The 17,783-nt window shown below is 40.1% G+C and overlaps 1 protein-coding gene across 4 annotated transcripts in view; it reads left to right on the forward strand.

The window, feature by feature from the left end:
• The first annotated feature begins 233 nt into the window (after positions 1–233).
• The window catches only part of FAR1 (fatty acyl-CoA reductase 1), a 58,284-nt gene continuing 40,734 nt past the window's right edge, over positions 234–17,783 (forward strand). For 2 of the 4 annotated variants that reach the window (XM_042475173.1, XM_042475191.1), the window contains exons 1-2: positions 234–409; positions 10,285–10,479. In XM_042475173.1, the coding sequence (XP_042331107.1) occupies positions 401–409; positions 10,285–10,479 (204 nt within the window). In that variant the 5' untranslated portion in view covers positions 234–400. The remainder of the gene's footprint in view (positions 410–10,284; positions 10,480–17,783) is intronic. The other 2 variants (XM_042475166.1, XM_042475182.1) reach the window with 2 other exon arrangements.

Consider the following 17,783-nt stretch of genomic DNA (forward strand, 5'->3'; position numbering starts at 1 on the left):
CTGGACTTAATTCCCCTTCCCACTGCCATTCCCTTCTCCTTTTGTGTCATATCTTTTGTAGATTGTAAGCCTGTGGGCAGGGAAATGTCTAATTAACTGTATGCCGTTGTGAGAGCCTTTCAGGCTGAAAAGCGGGGTATAAATACAATAAATAAATAAACAAATAGTATTATATTTAGTATAATTTTGAAAAACAAAAATGAGATCATGTAATATTCACTGGCATATGCTTATGTTTTCTAGTTCAGAAGAGGAAGCAGTGTCTCATTCCAAACTGATCTTCTCTGGGAAATGGCTAAATTTGTTCCAACTTTTAAGGAAATCTGTAGAAAACGAGATATACACGGGTAGCATGCTTTCTATTAGGTGCAAGCAAGAGGAAAGCTAATATTAAGCACATATGAAACAGGTAGGATAAAAACAAATTAAAAAACCACCTTGTCTAGCTTTAGAATTAAGTTAGTTAAGTTAAATTTGAGAAAGCCATCCTAAATCAATCTTAATTTTCAGCAAAAGACTTGGGCGTTGAGACATTTGTGCAAGCTGCCAGGGATGGGATAGCAGGAATATAACCATTATTGTACTTAGATCCTTTAATTACAGTGGTCCTCTACTGCTTGAATTTGGAGACACTGAAGAATTGGGCAGTAGTTCCACTAACCAGAATAAGTGCAAGTATGTGGAATACTACTTAGTCTTTCAAATGTTAAATTGATCATCTATTGGTTTCCCCTGTAGTAATCATGTCTTTGTTAATGTGGGATTTTTGCTGCAAACACAATTTAAAAATTAATTCCATATGTTTAGTGTGTCCTTTGTTATTTCAATGTATTTGCACTGCTGCAAAGCTCAAAGTTCTAGCTCCTTTAATATTCTTTAACTAGAAAAGCTTAGTTTAGGTAGAAGTCCACATTTTATCTACAACATTTATCTCTTCCTTATGTTTGCTACCTCTTCCTATTTCCAAAACCTGACTTTTAAAGAAAAGTGAATTGATAAAGCTTGCACTTCAACAAAACAGAGATGTTGTGGTGGGGGGGGGGGGGGGGGGGGGAGAAACACAGCAGCTATTGTGTACTCAACAATGGTGCCTATAGCGCTTTAGACACTAGAATCTTTTATTGAGAGAAAATACAAGCCAGAATGCTGGAGCTGTTGGTCCCTGGTTGTTTGTTTTTGTTTTTTAAAAGTGCCTTCCCTTAGATGTTTGGTCATATCTGTCAAAACTACAGTACAGCTCAGTTCATTATTATCCAAATTAAAAGCATTGATCTTAAATACTGAATTTATGCATAAATGTTTAATATAACAGTTAATATATTCTCTTCTGCAATAGTATGTGTGTTTTGTACCATCAAGTCATTTCCGACATATGGTGACCCTATCATGGGGTTTTCTTGGTAAGATTTATTCAGGGGAGGTCTGCCATTGCCATAGTTAAACATATTTTGGTTGTTTTTTCCACTTGTTTTGTGAGTAGGTGAGCAGAAAATTAAGTACGACAGAGATACATCAAGTAAACTCTTGATCTTAAAATTAACCTTGACTCTGCATAAAGTTTCTTACTATAATAGCACCTGTCCAAATCACTGAAGCAGATGGCATAGATATAGGATTTCTGTTTTTTCTTTGAGTTGAAAAGTTTCCTCTCTAGAATTAAGCAACTAATTGTCACTTTGTAACAACCATCAGTAAATATTGTACACAGTAAGAATATATGAATATCTTTATATACATATTGCCTAGCAGTTTGGAAATCAGTATGTCTTGATTGATAAATCAGAGCACATTCATTTATTGATAGTTTGAATTTGAGGAAGAACAATTCAAAGCCTCCTGCAATGGAGATGGTTGCATGTCTATTTTGTGCTGCTTACTGTGTCAGAGAAGAACTGTCCTGTTTCTCCAATTTGATACATGAATGCCATGTCTCTCCTTTTATTATTTTCTGCTACTTAATCATTCTGGCAAATTTAACAAAGTAGTAGTCTTTCTTGTGGCACACCCAAGTACTAAGTAGAGACAGGTGATCTTTACATCTTAAAATGTTTGGTTAGGCTCTATGTCGGATCTCTCTTCTTGTGACAGTATGTATGCATGAGCAGTGGCCAGAGATACAGAAGTGTCATGCCTTTAAATAGCAAAGGGTGAGCTGTTTGTAACTGCTGAAGTTCTTTTTGGCTGGTTTCAATTAGAAAGGAGATAGGAATACAGCCTATAAGCAAGGCATGTGTTACATGCTTTTTATACATGGAGAAAAATCTTTATAGGCCAATAGTTATATAGCACCACAGGGTACATTCTGCTTAAGACTTGCCCATGGATTTCCTCTAGGGCTACTGTTGCAGACAGAGGCAACAGCTTCAAAGCTCCAGGAAATTGCAAGATAGCAAAGTGACAGATATTATTGGATTTTTGGTCATTTAGGTATTAGCATCTTCAGTTCGTATCTTTAAATAATCTCTCTTTTCTAAAGGGATTCTCATGTTCCACAGATAATTTGTTGTACTTCCATGCTTATAACTGTTGCTATGTTGATTGTTCATAACATAAACTTTATTGACTATGGGCAGTCTTCAGTCCAATCAACAAGACCAGCAGTTTCCCTCATACTGGTGCAGTTTTTGGCATCTCTAAGGTAATATATTAGGGGCAAAAGAATTTACATTTTTTCCTTTATCATTATAATAGTACCTAGGCCAAACTATCTGATATTTTAAATAGGTTTTATATTTAAATTCTGGCTTTATTTGGTTTATAAATAGTAGCACTGGAGATTTAGCCATGGTGTGAACAGAAATGGGTTTACCTCTTACTCCTAAAGCTTATATTTGCCTTGGGAGAGAGAAATTACTCTTATAGTGTCAGCAACTACTTTCTTGCTGGAATAAATGGAAGTTTGTTGGTGGGAGTAATTCATCGGTGGCATAGAAAGACAGGTTTCATTTTGCTCCACTTATCCTGTGACTTTAATTTGGATCAGAGGGACCCATTTGGCATTTTGTTAAAATGTTAAATAAAGTATAAATGCTGAAAGCATTTAACACAATGTGTACTTTGATCCAGGTTGTTTGGACTGGGATGTTTTACAGCATAGTTGGAGAACTAATACCATTCTGAAATAAGACTTGGGCTGAAGTATATTTCCTACAACAACAACAATATTTATTCTATGGATCAATACAGGGGACAACAACAATTAGCAAACAGCATCAGTTAAAATACACATCAATTTAAAAATACAAATAAGATATATGCATATTAAAACATTAGTTTTAATGCTCTTTTAAACTCAGGTCCTAAACACCCTGCAGAAATCATCCAGTCTGAGATCACTTTAACTGCCCTAGCTCAATTCTAGGGAATTGCAGGAACTACAGTTTTGTGAGACATTTAGCCTTCTCTGTCAGAGAGCTCTGGTGCTACAATAAACTACATTTCCCAAGATTCCCTAGCACTGAGCTAAGGCAGTTAAAGCAGCTTCAAACTGGATTATTACTGCAGGGTGTTTTGGACCTCATACAGCATATTCAGCTGTTGAATCTCTTCCGGCAGGTTATTCTACAGTGTAGGGGTGGCTGAAGAAAAAGTCCTCTGGCTGACAGTTGCCAATGTATGTATTTTATATTTTACAAACTTTACATTTATATTTAAATTATATTATATATTTTAAAATCAGGGTCTTTGCTAGCATATTTTAGATCTTTTCCCCCACATGGCTGCTAGCCATATAATAATAGCATTTTGCCCTCAAGAACTGATACATAAAATAAGATATGATACATCTCTGTAAGTACAGTCAGCCCTCCTCATAGGCGGACTTGCCTTCCATGGCTTTGAGCTTACACGGAAGGCAAGCCCCATTAGAAGTAATGAGGTGCATACCCACACCATGTGCCCCGTGTGTCGTCACGTGCACGTGCCTAATTTTTTCCTATGGGGCTTGAGCATACACTATTTTTCCCATATGTGGGGGAGTCGCATATAGAGAGGGCGGACTGTAACTGTTTTTAGAAGACTGGGTTCATTTTAAAGTGGCGAGAAAGTAGTGATTTAATCAATAAGTAGTAAATGACTTAGGGAGTTGTGTATATTTCGCCTGGAGAAGAGACGGTTAAGAGGTGATATGGTAGCCTGGTTTAAGTATTTGAGGGGATGTCATATTGAGGGTGAGGCAAGCTTGTTTTCTGCTGCTCCAAAGAATAGGACCTGGAACAGTGGATGCAAACTACAGGAAAAGAGTTCCTCAACATTAGGAGGCACTTCCTGACAGCGAGAGCTGTTGGGCAGTGGAACACACTGCCTCGGAGAGTGGTAGAGCCTCTTTCTTGGGAGGTCTTTTAAACAGAGGCTAGATGGCCATCTGTCGGGGATGCTTTGAACATGAGTTCCTGCATATGGTTGGACTTGATGGCCTTGTGGTCTCTTCAAACTCTATGATTCTATGTGTTGGCTGGCAGTAACTTTTTTAAAAAAAGCAAAACTAGATTTACTGTATGCATTCTGGAGACCAGGGCTTGAATTCTTGCTTGGCCATGAAAAACCACTTTCCATATGGATGACCTTGGGCAAGTCACACTTTCAACCTCAGAGGATGGCAGCAGTAAACCCCTTCTGAAGAAATGTGCCAAGAAAACCCCATGGTAGGTTTGCCTTAGGGTCACCATAAGTTGGAAATGACTTTAGGACACACCACAACAACTACAGATCAAAAATCTTCCCAGTTGCATTATCTTTCTGGTTATATTGATTTGATAGCCATTAATAACTGTACAGGTTGTGGTGATATTTTACAACTGTAGGTACTGTTGTAGTATACATGAGCTATGTTGAGGAGCCCTGGTAGTGCAGTGGTTAAATGCCAGTACTGCAGCCACTCACTCACAAACCACAAGGTTGTGAGTTCAGTCCCAGCCAGGGGCTCATGGTCGACTCAGCCTGGCATCCTTCTGAGGTCGCTAAAATGAGTACCCAGCTTCTTGGGGGCAATTAGTTCTAAACCACTTAGAGACTGCTTTGTGTGGTATGAAGTGGTATATAAATGAAGCTGCTATTGCTATGTTTTATAGCTCCTGCAAATATGAGAGTTAGTTTTAATATGAGAAACAAATAGCTAATTTTAAAAATCTTTTCATATATAGAACGCATATCTAGAATCACAATCTTCAGGGTAATCTTTGGAAGAAAAATATTCCCAAATCACCCTTTTGTCAACTGAAATCATGTCAACTGTCTGTTGGGCATCCTGTAAGGGATACAATACTGGTTCTTCCCCACCACAGTCTTTACCTTACCTGTGAAGCAGGATTGGCAAAACAATAGAGAATTTTCCGCATTTAAAAACATTTCTATTTATTATCAGTAATTTGAATTAATGAGGTTTTTTATTTCTGGACAGTTGGTTTTATTTTGAAATATATGTGTGTTCCCTATTTGAAATGACACCAGTATATAGAATACTTTGTAGGTCTTTGATTGCAGTGTGATAGGTAAAATGTGATGCCATCTGTTGATTAATACATTCATACCCTTTGTAATGGTGGGTTAAATGTGGTTGCATAAGGGTCACTGGTACTTTGTTAGTTCAGTTTGTGACAGAGATCAGTACAATTGGAATCAATTAACTCTAGACTTACTCATTGTACAGCTTTTTAAATTGCTTGGAGATTGTGTATTCTCTTGTCAGGTTTCCTGATGCAATTTCAATATTTTATGTAGTCCCTTGTACAGATATTAGATGTGCTTCTAATTCTAAATTATTTAGAGTGTTAATGTATACTTCCAAATTCCCAGTTTAGTATTCTTCTCTGAGTAGCTGTGTAGAATACATGCAGAACTTCATTTAGGCTCAATACTTTGTACATTTGCACTTGTGTACAGTATTTGTGTTTTAGGGGAACAAAGCAAAAACTGGAGAGGAGTCAAGGAAATTCATGATGAAATTGGAGACATGTGTCATGATATGAAAAAGATAGTCTTTATTTGCTACGTTTTTGTTTGCTATAGCTTGCTGTGTTTCAACTTGTAGATGCTTTTAAGGCCTTTTTCAGAGGGATGTATAAAAATATCACAATAGAAGAATATATAAATGAATGATAAAAGTGGATTCTGCACCATCATTACCCAAAGATGGGGAAGAACTCACACGACCAAGTAGATCTTTACAGTAGATCATTTCCCTCCTTCACCCATTCCATCTTGTTGCTGCTGCCTCCTGGTTTCTCTGCTATACTGCTTTTGGGTTTGCTATCTATTTCATGATCTTTATTATAGCAGTCTTTATTCTATTCTACACTTTTTTCTGGTTACTTTTTTAAAAACCCTTTTTTGTTTCTCCTGATCTCTTTTCTATATTTGTGATTAATATGGAACAGGGAAAGAGTTTAATCTGCAGTCGAAGTTGAAGAAAAATAAAATTTCGTCTGATCAAACTTCATCAAAACCTCCTGATTTGCCACAATTACTTGATTAGCCAGGTCAGACTGTGGTGTGCAAAGAGCCTCTCCAATGTTCAGTAAAGACGATAACTATTTTGCTAACTTTGGAATTGCAGCTCCAGTCTATGTAGGAAGTAGTTTAACCCTCCTGAACTGTAACAGATACTTGGCTCTTACCAGGCCAGTCCAGTGATGAAGAGGCAAACGAAGAAGAAAATTGAAGCAAGTTTGGATTTTGATGGGGAAGGGTACAGACTTGCTATTTTCTGATCTTTTTTACCCACTAGCATTGCCCTTGCCTTTTGTTTATTATAAGAACAGAGGTATAACAACAGGAGCAATTTGTTCTCCTTAGAGAACTACTTTTTCCTCTACAAGTCCTAATAGGCTTACTGGTGTTTCCAAGCTCAACAGCAAGAGTATCTGCTGCCTCCTTCAAGTGGCTATAATTCTTAAGTAAATAATTTAAACAAGAATTACTTCACAACAGGTTTCCTGAATGGTTGGGTTGTATTGTGGTTCCAGAATTGTGAATTAAACTCAAGCTTGGCCTATTAAAATGATATTGTCATCCAATCTACAGTTGCCTCTCCATTTGCGTGGACATCATATTTGCACCCCTTGCTTACTCATGAGGAGCAGAGGGGATTAAAATGGGGTGCGTGCTTGTAGCCGCTTGCAGGCATGCACCCCCATTGAAACCTATGGAGCTTGAATATGTGTGAGTTTCTCTTTTTGCGGGGGCGGGGCAGGGCGGAACGGATCCCCTGTAAAAATGGAGGGCTGACTGTATTACTTTTTTCAGGCACATGGCTAAAAACAGCAACACCCCCACCCCCGAAACCTTCACCTCCTTTAAGATATGGGCAGGTTAACTGCTATCTGTCCTCTAATTATGGGTATGGTGTATTTTTCTGTCTGCTTTCTGGCAGCAGATACCATCAAATTAATGTTGCACTTGTAATATAGTGGGTGCGCTTTCTAAATGAGAGGAAGAAGAGACTTTCAGGTCCTTTCTTATAGAACAGTTTTTAAACAGCAAGAAGCAATTTATGGTGTGTTTCCTGAAAAAACAGAAGTGCCACTAGTAACTGCTGTTAATGCAAAGTTTTCCATGCTTCACATTTGACTCACTGGTATCTATAGGTAATGCTCGTTATTCTAACCATTGCATTAGTTTTAGTACAGGCTGTGTTTATCATTCTTGTTAAAATATGTGTTGGATCCATATTGATTTTAATGGTTTTAATGTTTAATATATTTTAACATTATTAATCTGTAATTAATATATTGTTACAGAGTATTAATCTGTAACAAACTATTAACACATGCAAGAGTAGATCTTACATAATTTAACTTGAAAATGTGTCGGTTTGCAAAGCCACTGGCATCATTTGGATCAGTATACATTTGTGAATCTAAGTTGATCAGACAACCTGATGTGTTGTTTCTTTTCATCTAGTATTGTGCTGATACATGTCTAAAGGGCCCAAACAGACAGGCCAAAATAAAGCTGGTTTGGTTCACTTTGGAGGTATGCTGTTTAAATGATGCATGAGTCCTAAGAGGCTGGAAGCTGTGCTAAAGCCATGCTCCAGTCCCAAGGACTGGAGTGCGGCTTTGGTGTAGCTTCTGGCCGCTTAAGATGCGTGTGTCATTTAAACAGCATACCTCCAAAGTGAGCCAAAGCAGCTTTATTTTGGCCTGTCTGTTTGGGCCCTAAAGCCATGTTGATAGATTACTTAAAGTTTGCATCATCATGGCATAGTCCAAAGTTCCAAGGTTACACATACTACAATACATTCTATTTGCATCATGGCCACATCCGTAACTTTTTCCACTAGTGCCCGTTTGCAGGAAATCTGCAGAAATGCAGTGAGAAACAATATTGTCCTACATTCAGCACTACGAATTGGATACATTTTAGTCTGCCAAGGCTGCCTGCCTGCCTTCAGTAGTGAGACATTTCAAAGTGTACTCTCTTGTTAGAGACCTATCACTCCCACCTTTAAGATCTGCTTGACTTCAGTATGTCCCATATTGTGATGATTCCTCCTCTCTACCACCCAGAAAATTGAATATTGGTTGCTTATGTTCATTCTAGGAAGATGCTGTGGCTGCTTCCCTTTATTTTCTGTTGGAGCCTCTGGAAGATGGCCAAATGGATCTTCAAAATCACTCCTGAGTCATTTTTTTTTTATGTAGGAATCAAAAAGAATAATTGTATGATTTTCAGCCATTCTGGTATGAGGATAGACACAGATTTGATTATGTATTTGGATATCCAGAGGAAGTCATTTACATCCCCTTTTCTTCTTGACAGTCCATGGCTAGAATATGTGAAGTTCCTGGAAAGCCTTCACTGGATGGTGTAAATTCCATTCTGAACTACTTGAATAACACAATACTAGATACAGTTTTATTTCTACAAAGCAGACTAGTTATAGGCTTCAAGCCAGCACCTTAAAAAATCCTGTCTCCACTCTTTCTTCAGTGCCCACAGGACAAATTTTCACTCCTTTGTTTTCATGTTTACACCTGAAGTGTTTCCTGAAGGGCTGCACTCCATTGTCCCATGACAACTCACAGATTTCAAACATGGAATTTGAACTTCAATTTTCTGCGCCTTATTGAGAGCAAACTTTGAAGTGATCTAGAAGATCTCTCTTCAGCTGTTCTCCATAAAAGTCATATTCTTGGTTGAACGTGAAGAGTCTCTCAGCTGCCAGCACTCTCAGTGAGGGATCATATGGGTGCCTTTAATTATGAGCAAGTTACATTTGTACTTCAGTTTTCTACCTACAATTCTGCCTAACTTTCATGTGTCTCAACATTTTGTTACCATTTTTATGTCTGAGACTTTCTCATTGCTCCAAAAGATTATGGCATTCTTTGCACTTGTGTGTGCCACTTAAAGTGCAGATCCATTAGACAGTTGGATGTGTAGCTTCATTTCTCTGTCTCCATCACCTACATTATGTCCAAGTTCGCTGAATAAAGATTTGTGGTGTCCAAGTGTATAGTGTCTCAAGACCCTACTCCTGATGTCAGTACATGCCATTTAATCTATGGCCATATCTGTGACTTTTTTCCATGGATATATCACTGTAAGAGTTCTTTACAGCTGTGGCCTGGAGTATTTCTTCATTTTCATTCAGTATTCAAAATAAATTCCAATCTACTGGAGCTGTATTTGGCAGGGAAGTGCTTCAGAGTGTGTTTTTCTACATAAGCAATAGCCTCTCCCACCCTTAAAGATGGGTCCTATTTGGCATGAGTACCTCTTCTGTACCTGTTAAGAGAATGGAACTTTAGTTACTGTGGAGATTCATTTTGGGAAGTTGCAGAGGAAGAATCGACATCCTGTCAGGCTGTGGGTGCCTCTCCTCATCCTGATTATTTCGTTCAGGTGTTTCCTGAGCACATCCAGAAGATCTGGCCTCTTTAATGTTGTTTTTGTATTTCTTCCTGCCAGCTTTTTTGTTTCTCTCATATTAGGTAGTGGATGTTATCTCTATCTCTTGGTTCTTTGTGTAGCTTCTTTCTGCTGTACAAAGAAATGAAGGGGGGCGGGAGGAGTCAGCTGTAAAAAGGTATGCTTAGTCGCATGATTCCTTGCCTGTGTCTGGCCAGTGATAGTACAAGAGCCATTTTATGTGGATTCCCCTCTGCATCTTCCCAGGATGAACTTTTCCAGTAAGTAATTGATGCTCTATTTTATTTATGCTAGATCAAATGTTGCATTTTTAAAATAAATGTAATTTGGAATATATTCCTATGAGCAGATATTTATGTTTAAGTGATGCTGAGAATCAGAGACTTAATACACCCTTAAATTCTCTTTAAGACCACAATGGTATCCATCCCAGAATATTACGAAGGCAAGAATGTCCTCCTCACTGGAGCTACTGGCTTCATGGGAAAAGTTCTACTGGAAAAGCTGCTACGGTCCTGTCCAAAGGTGAAAGCAGTTTATGTGTTGGTGAGGCACAAAGCAGGGAAGGCACCTCAAGAACGAGTGGAAGAAATGATCAACTGCAAGGTATGATTAAAAAAAAATCTTACTGTTGTTTTTGATAGAAGAGCCAGTTGAAAATTCTTATCAAAGATGTTTTTGTTTAACAGTGTGATAATACATGTGGAAGTAGTGCCTTCTTATTACAGAGCCATGTGATTATCATAGATCACAGCTAAATTAATCTGATAGAAGGAAATCACAAAGACTTGATTTGGTGAAATTAGAGTTACCAAATTGGACACCCTGAATAAATTGTGAATAACCAGCCATTTGATTGCATTCTGCTACTTGTGAATTATAGGGCAATACTGATTGTAATCCAATATAATGCATTGTAGTTTGGCGGATGAAAGGTAAAATCATTCTTTGTCCCAAACTTGAATTTTGACTGAGTGACAGTGCTGTATTACAGTTAATTGACATTTTGATTTCCCTACCCTGGCTACAGCCTTGTAGCCCAAGGGTGGGGAAGTGTGGACTGCATGCATCCCCACTCTCTTTTTTGTGACTCCCCAAAGCCCCTAGACCACTTCCATTCATTTTTTTTTCAAGCACCCCCCCCCCCCCCAATCAAAGTAGTAAATTGCGGTTACTCTCTAGATGTTCCTTCCTGTCCCCTTCCCCACAGTGATTGAAAATCAGCTGCAAACTCTGATGTTTGAAACCAGAAAAAGACCCGCAGTCATTTTCTGGTGCTGTTCATGCTGACTTAGAGCAAAAAATGTAGCAGTATGACATGCCACATGTCTGCAAGGGCAAAAATTGACCTTGGCAGTTGCCACAGTTGTCTACCCATGAAGCACAGGGATAAACCATTTGTATAACAGAACCCTCTAAAATTCTAGCAGTGAGTGCAGTCTGAGGAGCACACGCAGTTGATGACCCGGGTCTTAAAATTGCTTTGGTTGATATATTTTCACAATTGGCTTGTGCAGCATAGTTTAGCAATTATGACTATTTCTTCAGAAGAAACTAAATTTCTTTAGACAACATATTAAATGGTCATTATGCTTTGCTTGTTCTATTTTGTTCTCTGAGGCAAATTATGTTCAATTTTCAACACTTCCCTTTAACACTAACTGTGTTTTTACAGTGAATAGAGTAGTAGAGTTCCTTGTGTTTATCAGGTAGTTCTTTGTTAACTGGTTGAATATGTTTTGGGAAACATTGAAAAGTCTTCTGCTTAATCAGTGTAACACTGGTAATCAGAGGTTAAAGGATGGTGGAGAGTGAATAAGGGCACTCATTGTGAAAGTGGTAGGATTCTGTAGTGTAGGATTCAAATATCAGGTGTTTTTATTACTTGATCTTGTGAAGAGGATGAGTTTGAGCCATTCTGCATAGAATAATACTGCATAGAATAATATAGTCAGACCGCCGCGGTATCAGCAGACTTCATCCATGGATTTGAGCATCTGCGGATAGCAAGCCCCCTTTCCCAAGTAGGGACAACCATCTGAAGGGCAAGAGCCAGGAAGGGCACTCCTGCCACTGCTGGCAGGTAACCCTTCCTTCCCACCCTGGAATGGACAGGCAGGTGGGTGAGAGGCTCCACTAACTCTCACTGCTGCCGCCACTGCCAACAGCTCCTACTAGCACCCAGGAAGGAGGCTGAATCTTTCCTGTCACCCAGGTCTCCTCAATCTCCTTGGGTGGGGCACCACCACCTCAGAGGAGCCTCTTTTTTGGGGGGGGCACCCTAACTCCAATGCGGTAAGAGAGAAGTAAGAGGGAGGCTTCAGCTTTCACCCGGGAAAGAGCCATTCCCGGCAGAAGCTGCCAGTGGCCGCTCCCAACAGCACCACAAGACACACACACACAGAGCTCAGGATCCCTCCACACCTCAGTGTGCCTCTGAGAGCACAGGGTCCCTACCTGTCCCTCTGGTTCCCCACTCAGGGAGCATGGCTGGGGCCTCCTGTCCCCAGTCAGGAAGGTAACGGGCTAGGCTGGTGGGAGAGGCTGCCTCTCCCTGCCCCTCCCCAGCTGAGGCAGCTGCTTCCCTGCCCCTGAGGTGCACCTGGCAGAGCCAACAGGAGTTATCTCTACTGAGAACCATTTTGCCCCAATCCGGTGCCCCCCAGACTTTGTAAGCCCAACCGATCTCGGTGTGGTGCTGGCAGTCAGGGCCATGGAGAGACCTTGGCTGAGTACTGCGCGGAGCCGGTGACGGAACTGGCAGACAGGGAACTTGAGCATCCATGAATTTTGGGATCCGCGGTGGGGGGATGTCCAGAACAGATTCCCTCGTGGATACCTAGGGCCCACTATACCCTTTGTGAATGTTTGAATGGAATGTATTCTGGGAGATTAGAGCTAATACTTCAATATATCCCGCCATTTACAGAGTCTTAAGCCTATGGGCCTTGTGTCAGAACTGATAGGAACTTGATTCCCCACTGCACATCATTATGTATCCTATCAATGAAATTCAAGCTTCCATGTCTACCACATGTTGAACATCCATCCCAAATCCAAAATGCCCCCAAAAATGAACCTTTGAGTGCTGATATGATGCCTCAAGTGGAAGATTCCACACTTGACCTCAGGTGATGTGTTGTGGGTGCTGAAGCCTCATATATAAAAATAACATAGGGCAGCAGTGGGGGCAGTAGTAAGCCCTGGCCACCTGGCATGCATTGCTTGCCCCGCTCTCACCTCTAGGAGCCTACCAGCTGCCTGCTTCCACCTTCAAGGCTGCAGCAGTGAAACTTCTTTTCATTTGTTCACAAGGCAGAAGCAGATGGCTGGCAGGCAAGGGGAGGCAGGGAAGTTTGAAGAATATGCGCCTGGTGGCACATGTTTACCACAGCCCCCACTGATGTCCTGGAACTATTTCTCAGCCTGGTCACACTAAATCTCCTGGGATTTTTTTTTGGGGGGGGGGGGGGGGGGGGTGGGAAGGTGAGTGTTATTTTAATACAGTCAGCCCTCGGTATCTATTAATCTTTTACCCATGGATTCAAGCATCCACAACTTTAAAAAATTATACACACACACACACACACACACACATTCTAAAAGCAAACCTTGTTTTTGCCATTTCATATAAGGGACACCATTGCTTTATGCCATTGTATTTAATGGAAACTCAGAGGCTAGCAAGAGCCCACTGTATTACTGCATTTTCAGTTCCTGCTTGGTTTAATCCAATATTTAATGTTGATGAAAATGTGGTGGTAAGATATTGTTGAAAATGTCAAAAAGGCCTGTAGATACATTTATGTCACTTTATCTTTTCACTATTAATGGTATGTCATATTGCTTAGTGCTCAGTAGTTATGTGTGAATAAATGTAAGAACATGATTTCTTATCAGGAACAATGGCAAACAACCATAGATTGTCCACATGTGTGGCTGACATAATGGCACCTTAGCTGTCTCATGGTACAGTGTACACAAACTTTGTTTCATACACATTATTAAAAATATTATATAAAATTACATTCAGGCTATTTGTATAAGGAGTATATGAAAAATAAAATGTATTTTTCATATACTCCTTATACAAATAGCCTGAATGTAATTTTGTATAATTGGGTCCCATCTCCAAGTTTTCTCATTATGTATATGCAAATATTCCAAAACCTGAAAAAAATTCAAAACACTTCCAGTCCCAAGCATTTTGGATAAGGGAGAGTCAAGCTTTAGTTTATACCCAAAATGGCATCTTCCACACACAAGAGGGAAGATAGAGTCAGTGTTAGGGGAGACTCCAGTATTCTTAACCCCCCACCGCCAAAGAACAGTTGTGTAAAAAAATTAATGCAGAACACTGAGAGTTTAAGTGGAAATGAATAGGAGAGGAGATGGAATAAAATAGAATCATAGAATCATAGAGTTGGAAGAGACCACAAGGGCCATCCAGTCCAATCCACTGCTGTGCAGGAAATCACAATCAAAGCATCCTCGACAGATGGCCATCCAGCTTCCGTTTTAAAACCTCCAAAGAAGGAGATTCTACCATACTCCGAGGGAGTGTGTTCCACTGTCAAACAGCTGTTACTGTCAGGAAGTTCCTCCTAATGTCGAGGTGGATTCTCTTTTCCTGACAGCTTTGTGTATCCGTAGATTCTGTATCCACAGATTCAATCATCCATGGCTTGGAAATATTTCTTTAAAACTCCAAAAGCAAATTCTCATTTTGCCATTTTATATCAGGGACAGCATTTTATTATACCACTGTATATAATGGGACTCAAGCATCCATAGATGTTAGTATCCACATAGGCTCTTGGAACCAAATCCCAGTGGATACCAAGGGCCCACTGTAGTTAGAAAGAGAGAATATAGGAAAGAGATACAGAGATACAATCTTAACTTGGATAGACCACTTCTTGTATAATTTAGATCCCAAATAGTTAATTTTCTAGTTCATATTTAAAATAGCTATAGAGGTGCAAGTCAGATTTGCTCATTAAAATAATTGTATCGCTTTACTGATTTTTATATAGCACAGAGCAAGCACCAGTATGTTCACCTCCCACAGCTTTGAAAAAGCTAAAGTAAAGAGACTCATTTTCACTCGTTCTAATTCATTTCTTTGATAAACTGAAACATTTTTAATAATATAATAATAATAATAGTGATTTATTTATAGCCCGCCCAATCACGTAGAATCAGGGCGGGTTACAACAGTGAAAGAATACAACACAAGTCAAATAAATATAAAAATTAAATATAAAGTATACTCCTATAATAATTATACAAAATAAATATAAAAATACTAGAATAAATAAAATACAAACATAGCAATGCAAAATACAAAATCCAAGATGTATAACTTAATAATAATTAGGCATAACATGACATATTAATCTAACTGACAATATCCAACACTCCCCTGGCAGCAAAAAATTACAGTGCAATACGAATAATAAAACAGCAATAATACAATAGCAACATGAGATTAGTCCCTTATACTCCCACAAGCATTAACTAATAATAACATTCCTCTCAATTTTAAAATAAAGAAAACAATTACAGTAGTTCAAACCCCAATCAGATTCCACAACCTGTCTCCGCATCAGCCTCCCTCTCAGTAAATGTTGCAGCTGAACATTTCTATAGAAATGCATTTTTTGTTGTTTTGTATTTCAGCTTGGAAAGGTCTGTTACAGTTGGTCCTCAACCTTTTGCTGGTTACAGTGCAACCCCCACCTACCCCACGCCGAAAGTGGAAAAACCACAAATATAGGCTCACCAATTTTTTTTAACCTGAAAGAACACTTTTTTTAGGCATGTGTAGGTCATCCAGCATGACTCTGTGGTCAGTGTCTTGCAGACATTAGCCAAAGAATCATGCTGGAGGACCTATAGATGCCCAGAGAGAACACTTTTTTTTGGTGACAGGCAAATACAGTAATGATTGTGGGTAGAATTGAGTGTGTTGTGACAGCCCTGTGGAGTCTTAGATCTGAAAGTTAGGCTCTAGTTTGTTTAGAAACATCCCTTCAGTGTTGTCTGTGTATACAATGGGCCTCTGGTATCTGCTGGGGTTTGGTTCCAGGACTCCCTGTGGTTACCAAAATCCGTGGATGCTCAAGTCCATTAAATACACTGGCATAGTAAAACTGTGTCTATAAAATGGTAAGATCAATGTTTGCTTTTGGGGCATCTGTGTGAAATACACACACACACACACACACACACACACACGAATGTCATGGGTGGTTGAATCTGTGGATAAAGAATTCGTGGATACAAAGAATCAATTGTATTAGGATTCCTATTGCAGATTGGATTGAAGCTGAGAGAATACAGCTTATCTGCAACAGTGTAAACTTTCATCTTCATATATAGGTTAGACTAACGCCTAAAACAGACAGGCCAATAAAGCGGCTTCCAGACACTTGGGGGCATGGCGCGCAGATGACGCACACCCCCTGTGTGGCTGGAAGCTGCTCTGAGGCCAACTAACGGGGACCAAAGCCTCTGGATAAAGGAGTGGTGAAAGTCCACTTCTTCCCAGCGACTTGTTTGAGACCTCAGCGGTGGCCCACTATTATAACAGTGTGTGAGGTCACTGCAGTCCCTGGCTGATTGCGGGCGATCACAGGCAGAAAAGTCAGAGGCCGCTTTATCATGCCTGTCTGCTTCGCTCATAAGAGAGAATAGTGTGTAACCACTTTACAGTGTGGTATATTGCTGTACTCCTAAGAGAAGTTGGAAAGCTGTGCTGGGAGTAGCTTACAGCAGTCCTGCAAGGTAGACCATTGTGTATATTCCTTTTGAGTGATACCAATGACTATGTAACACATACAGTGGCTCTTTTTGCCATGGCTACAAAAAAGATTAGAAAGAGAGAGTTAAACAAAATTGCCATAAATTGCCATGGAGCCGCCAAATATTAATTAGATTTTATGATTTTATTGTATATGTTTACTATTTTTCAGGAAAGATGTCTCTTTTTCCTTTTGTCCTTTTAAACAGATAACTATTTTAACTGCACACATTTTTTATCCTCTGTATTCGGTGCCTTTTGTTTTAAATGTTTTATGCTTTTTGATAAGCTCTTTTTGTCATGGCCTTTGGCTAGTACAATAAGTGTTAATTTGGAAAAAAAATATTGGAGGCCTAAGATGAGGCTGAGGCTGGTTTGGATTCCCAGTCAAAAGTACTTCTTGGGTTGTAGGAAATAACCAGTGCTCAGTACTTAAATTGTCCCTTTAGTTCTTCTGAGGCCAAATAGAGGACTCTGTTGCATATAGAAGCCTTGTGCTCTATTGATTTCATGCAGACTGATTAAACTTTCATATGTTCAAACCAACATATACACACAGTTGGCATATAAAGTAAGCTCACTAGGTACTCTCCGCCTCCTCACCGGACCACCGCTGCCAGAGCCGCGTTTCTGCCAGGCGGCCTCCTCCCGGGGTGTCGGAGGTGCGCATCTGCACACCGGCCCGGGAGTGCCGCCCACGGACTGGAAAGGGGACCGCTGCGGGACTCCACAGCGCTACCACCGCGCAGCTGCGCAGTTTTTATTGGGCTTAGAGAGGTTGTGGGGTAGCCATAGAGCAGAGGATGCCTGAGGTGGCTAACCTCTGCTCTTCTAATCGCTGGAGAAGGGTGGGGGGAGGTTATGGACGTGGGGGATGCATGGGCTGGGGAGGAAGGGGATAACATCGTCACGAGCGGAGCTCCTATTGAAGTAGTGTGGGGGAGGGGGAGGTATGGCGGTGGGAGAAGGGACTTGCGTTCCAGGGGAAGGCGAGATCAATGCATCATATCTATCTCCCCTTCCTGTCCCCCTCCCAACCAACGGGACCTGAGGGTCACTCCAACCGTGCCACAAACCCTGTCGCTGCTCCTGTGCAATGCCAGGT

Source organism: Sceloporus undulatus, chromosome 1 (genome assembly GCF_019175285.1).
Source record: "Sceloporus undulatus isolate JIND9_A2432 ecotype Alabama chromosome 1, SceUnd_v1.1, whole genome shotgun sequence".
Taxonomy (NCBI): domain Eukaryota; kingdom Metazoa; phylum Chordata; class Lepidosauria; order Squamata; family Phrynosomatidae; genus Sceloporus; species Sceloporus undulatus.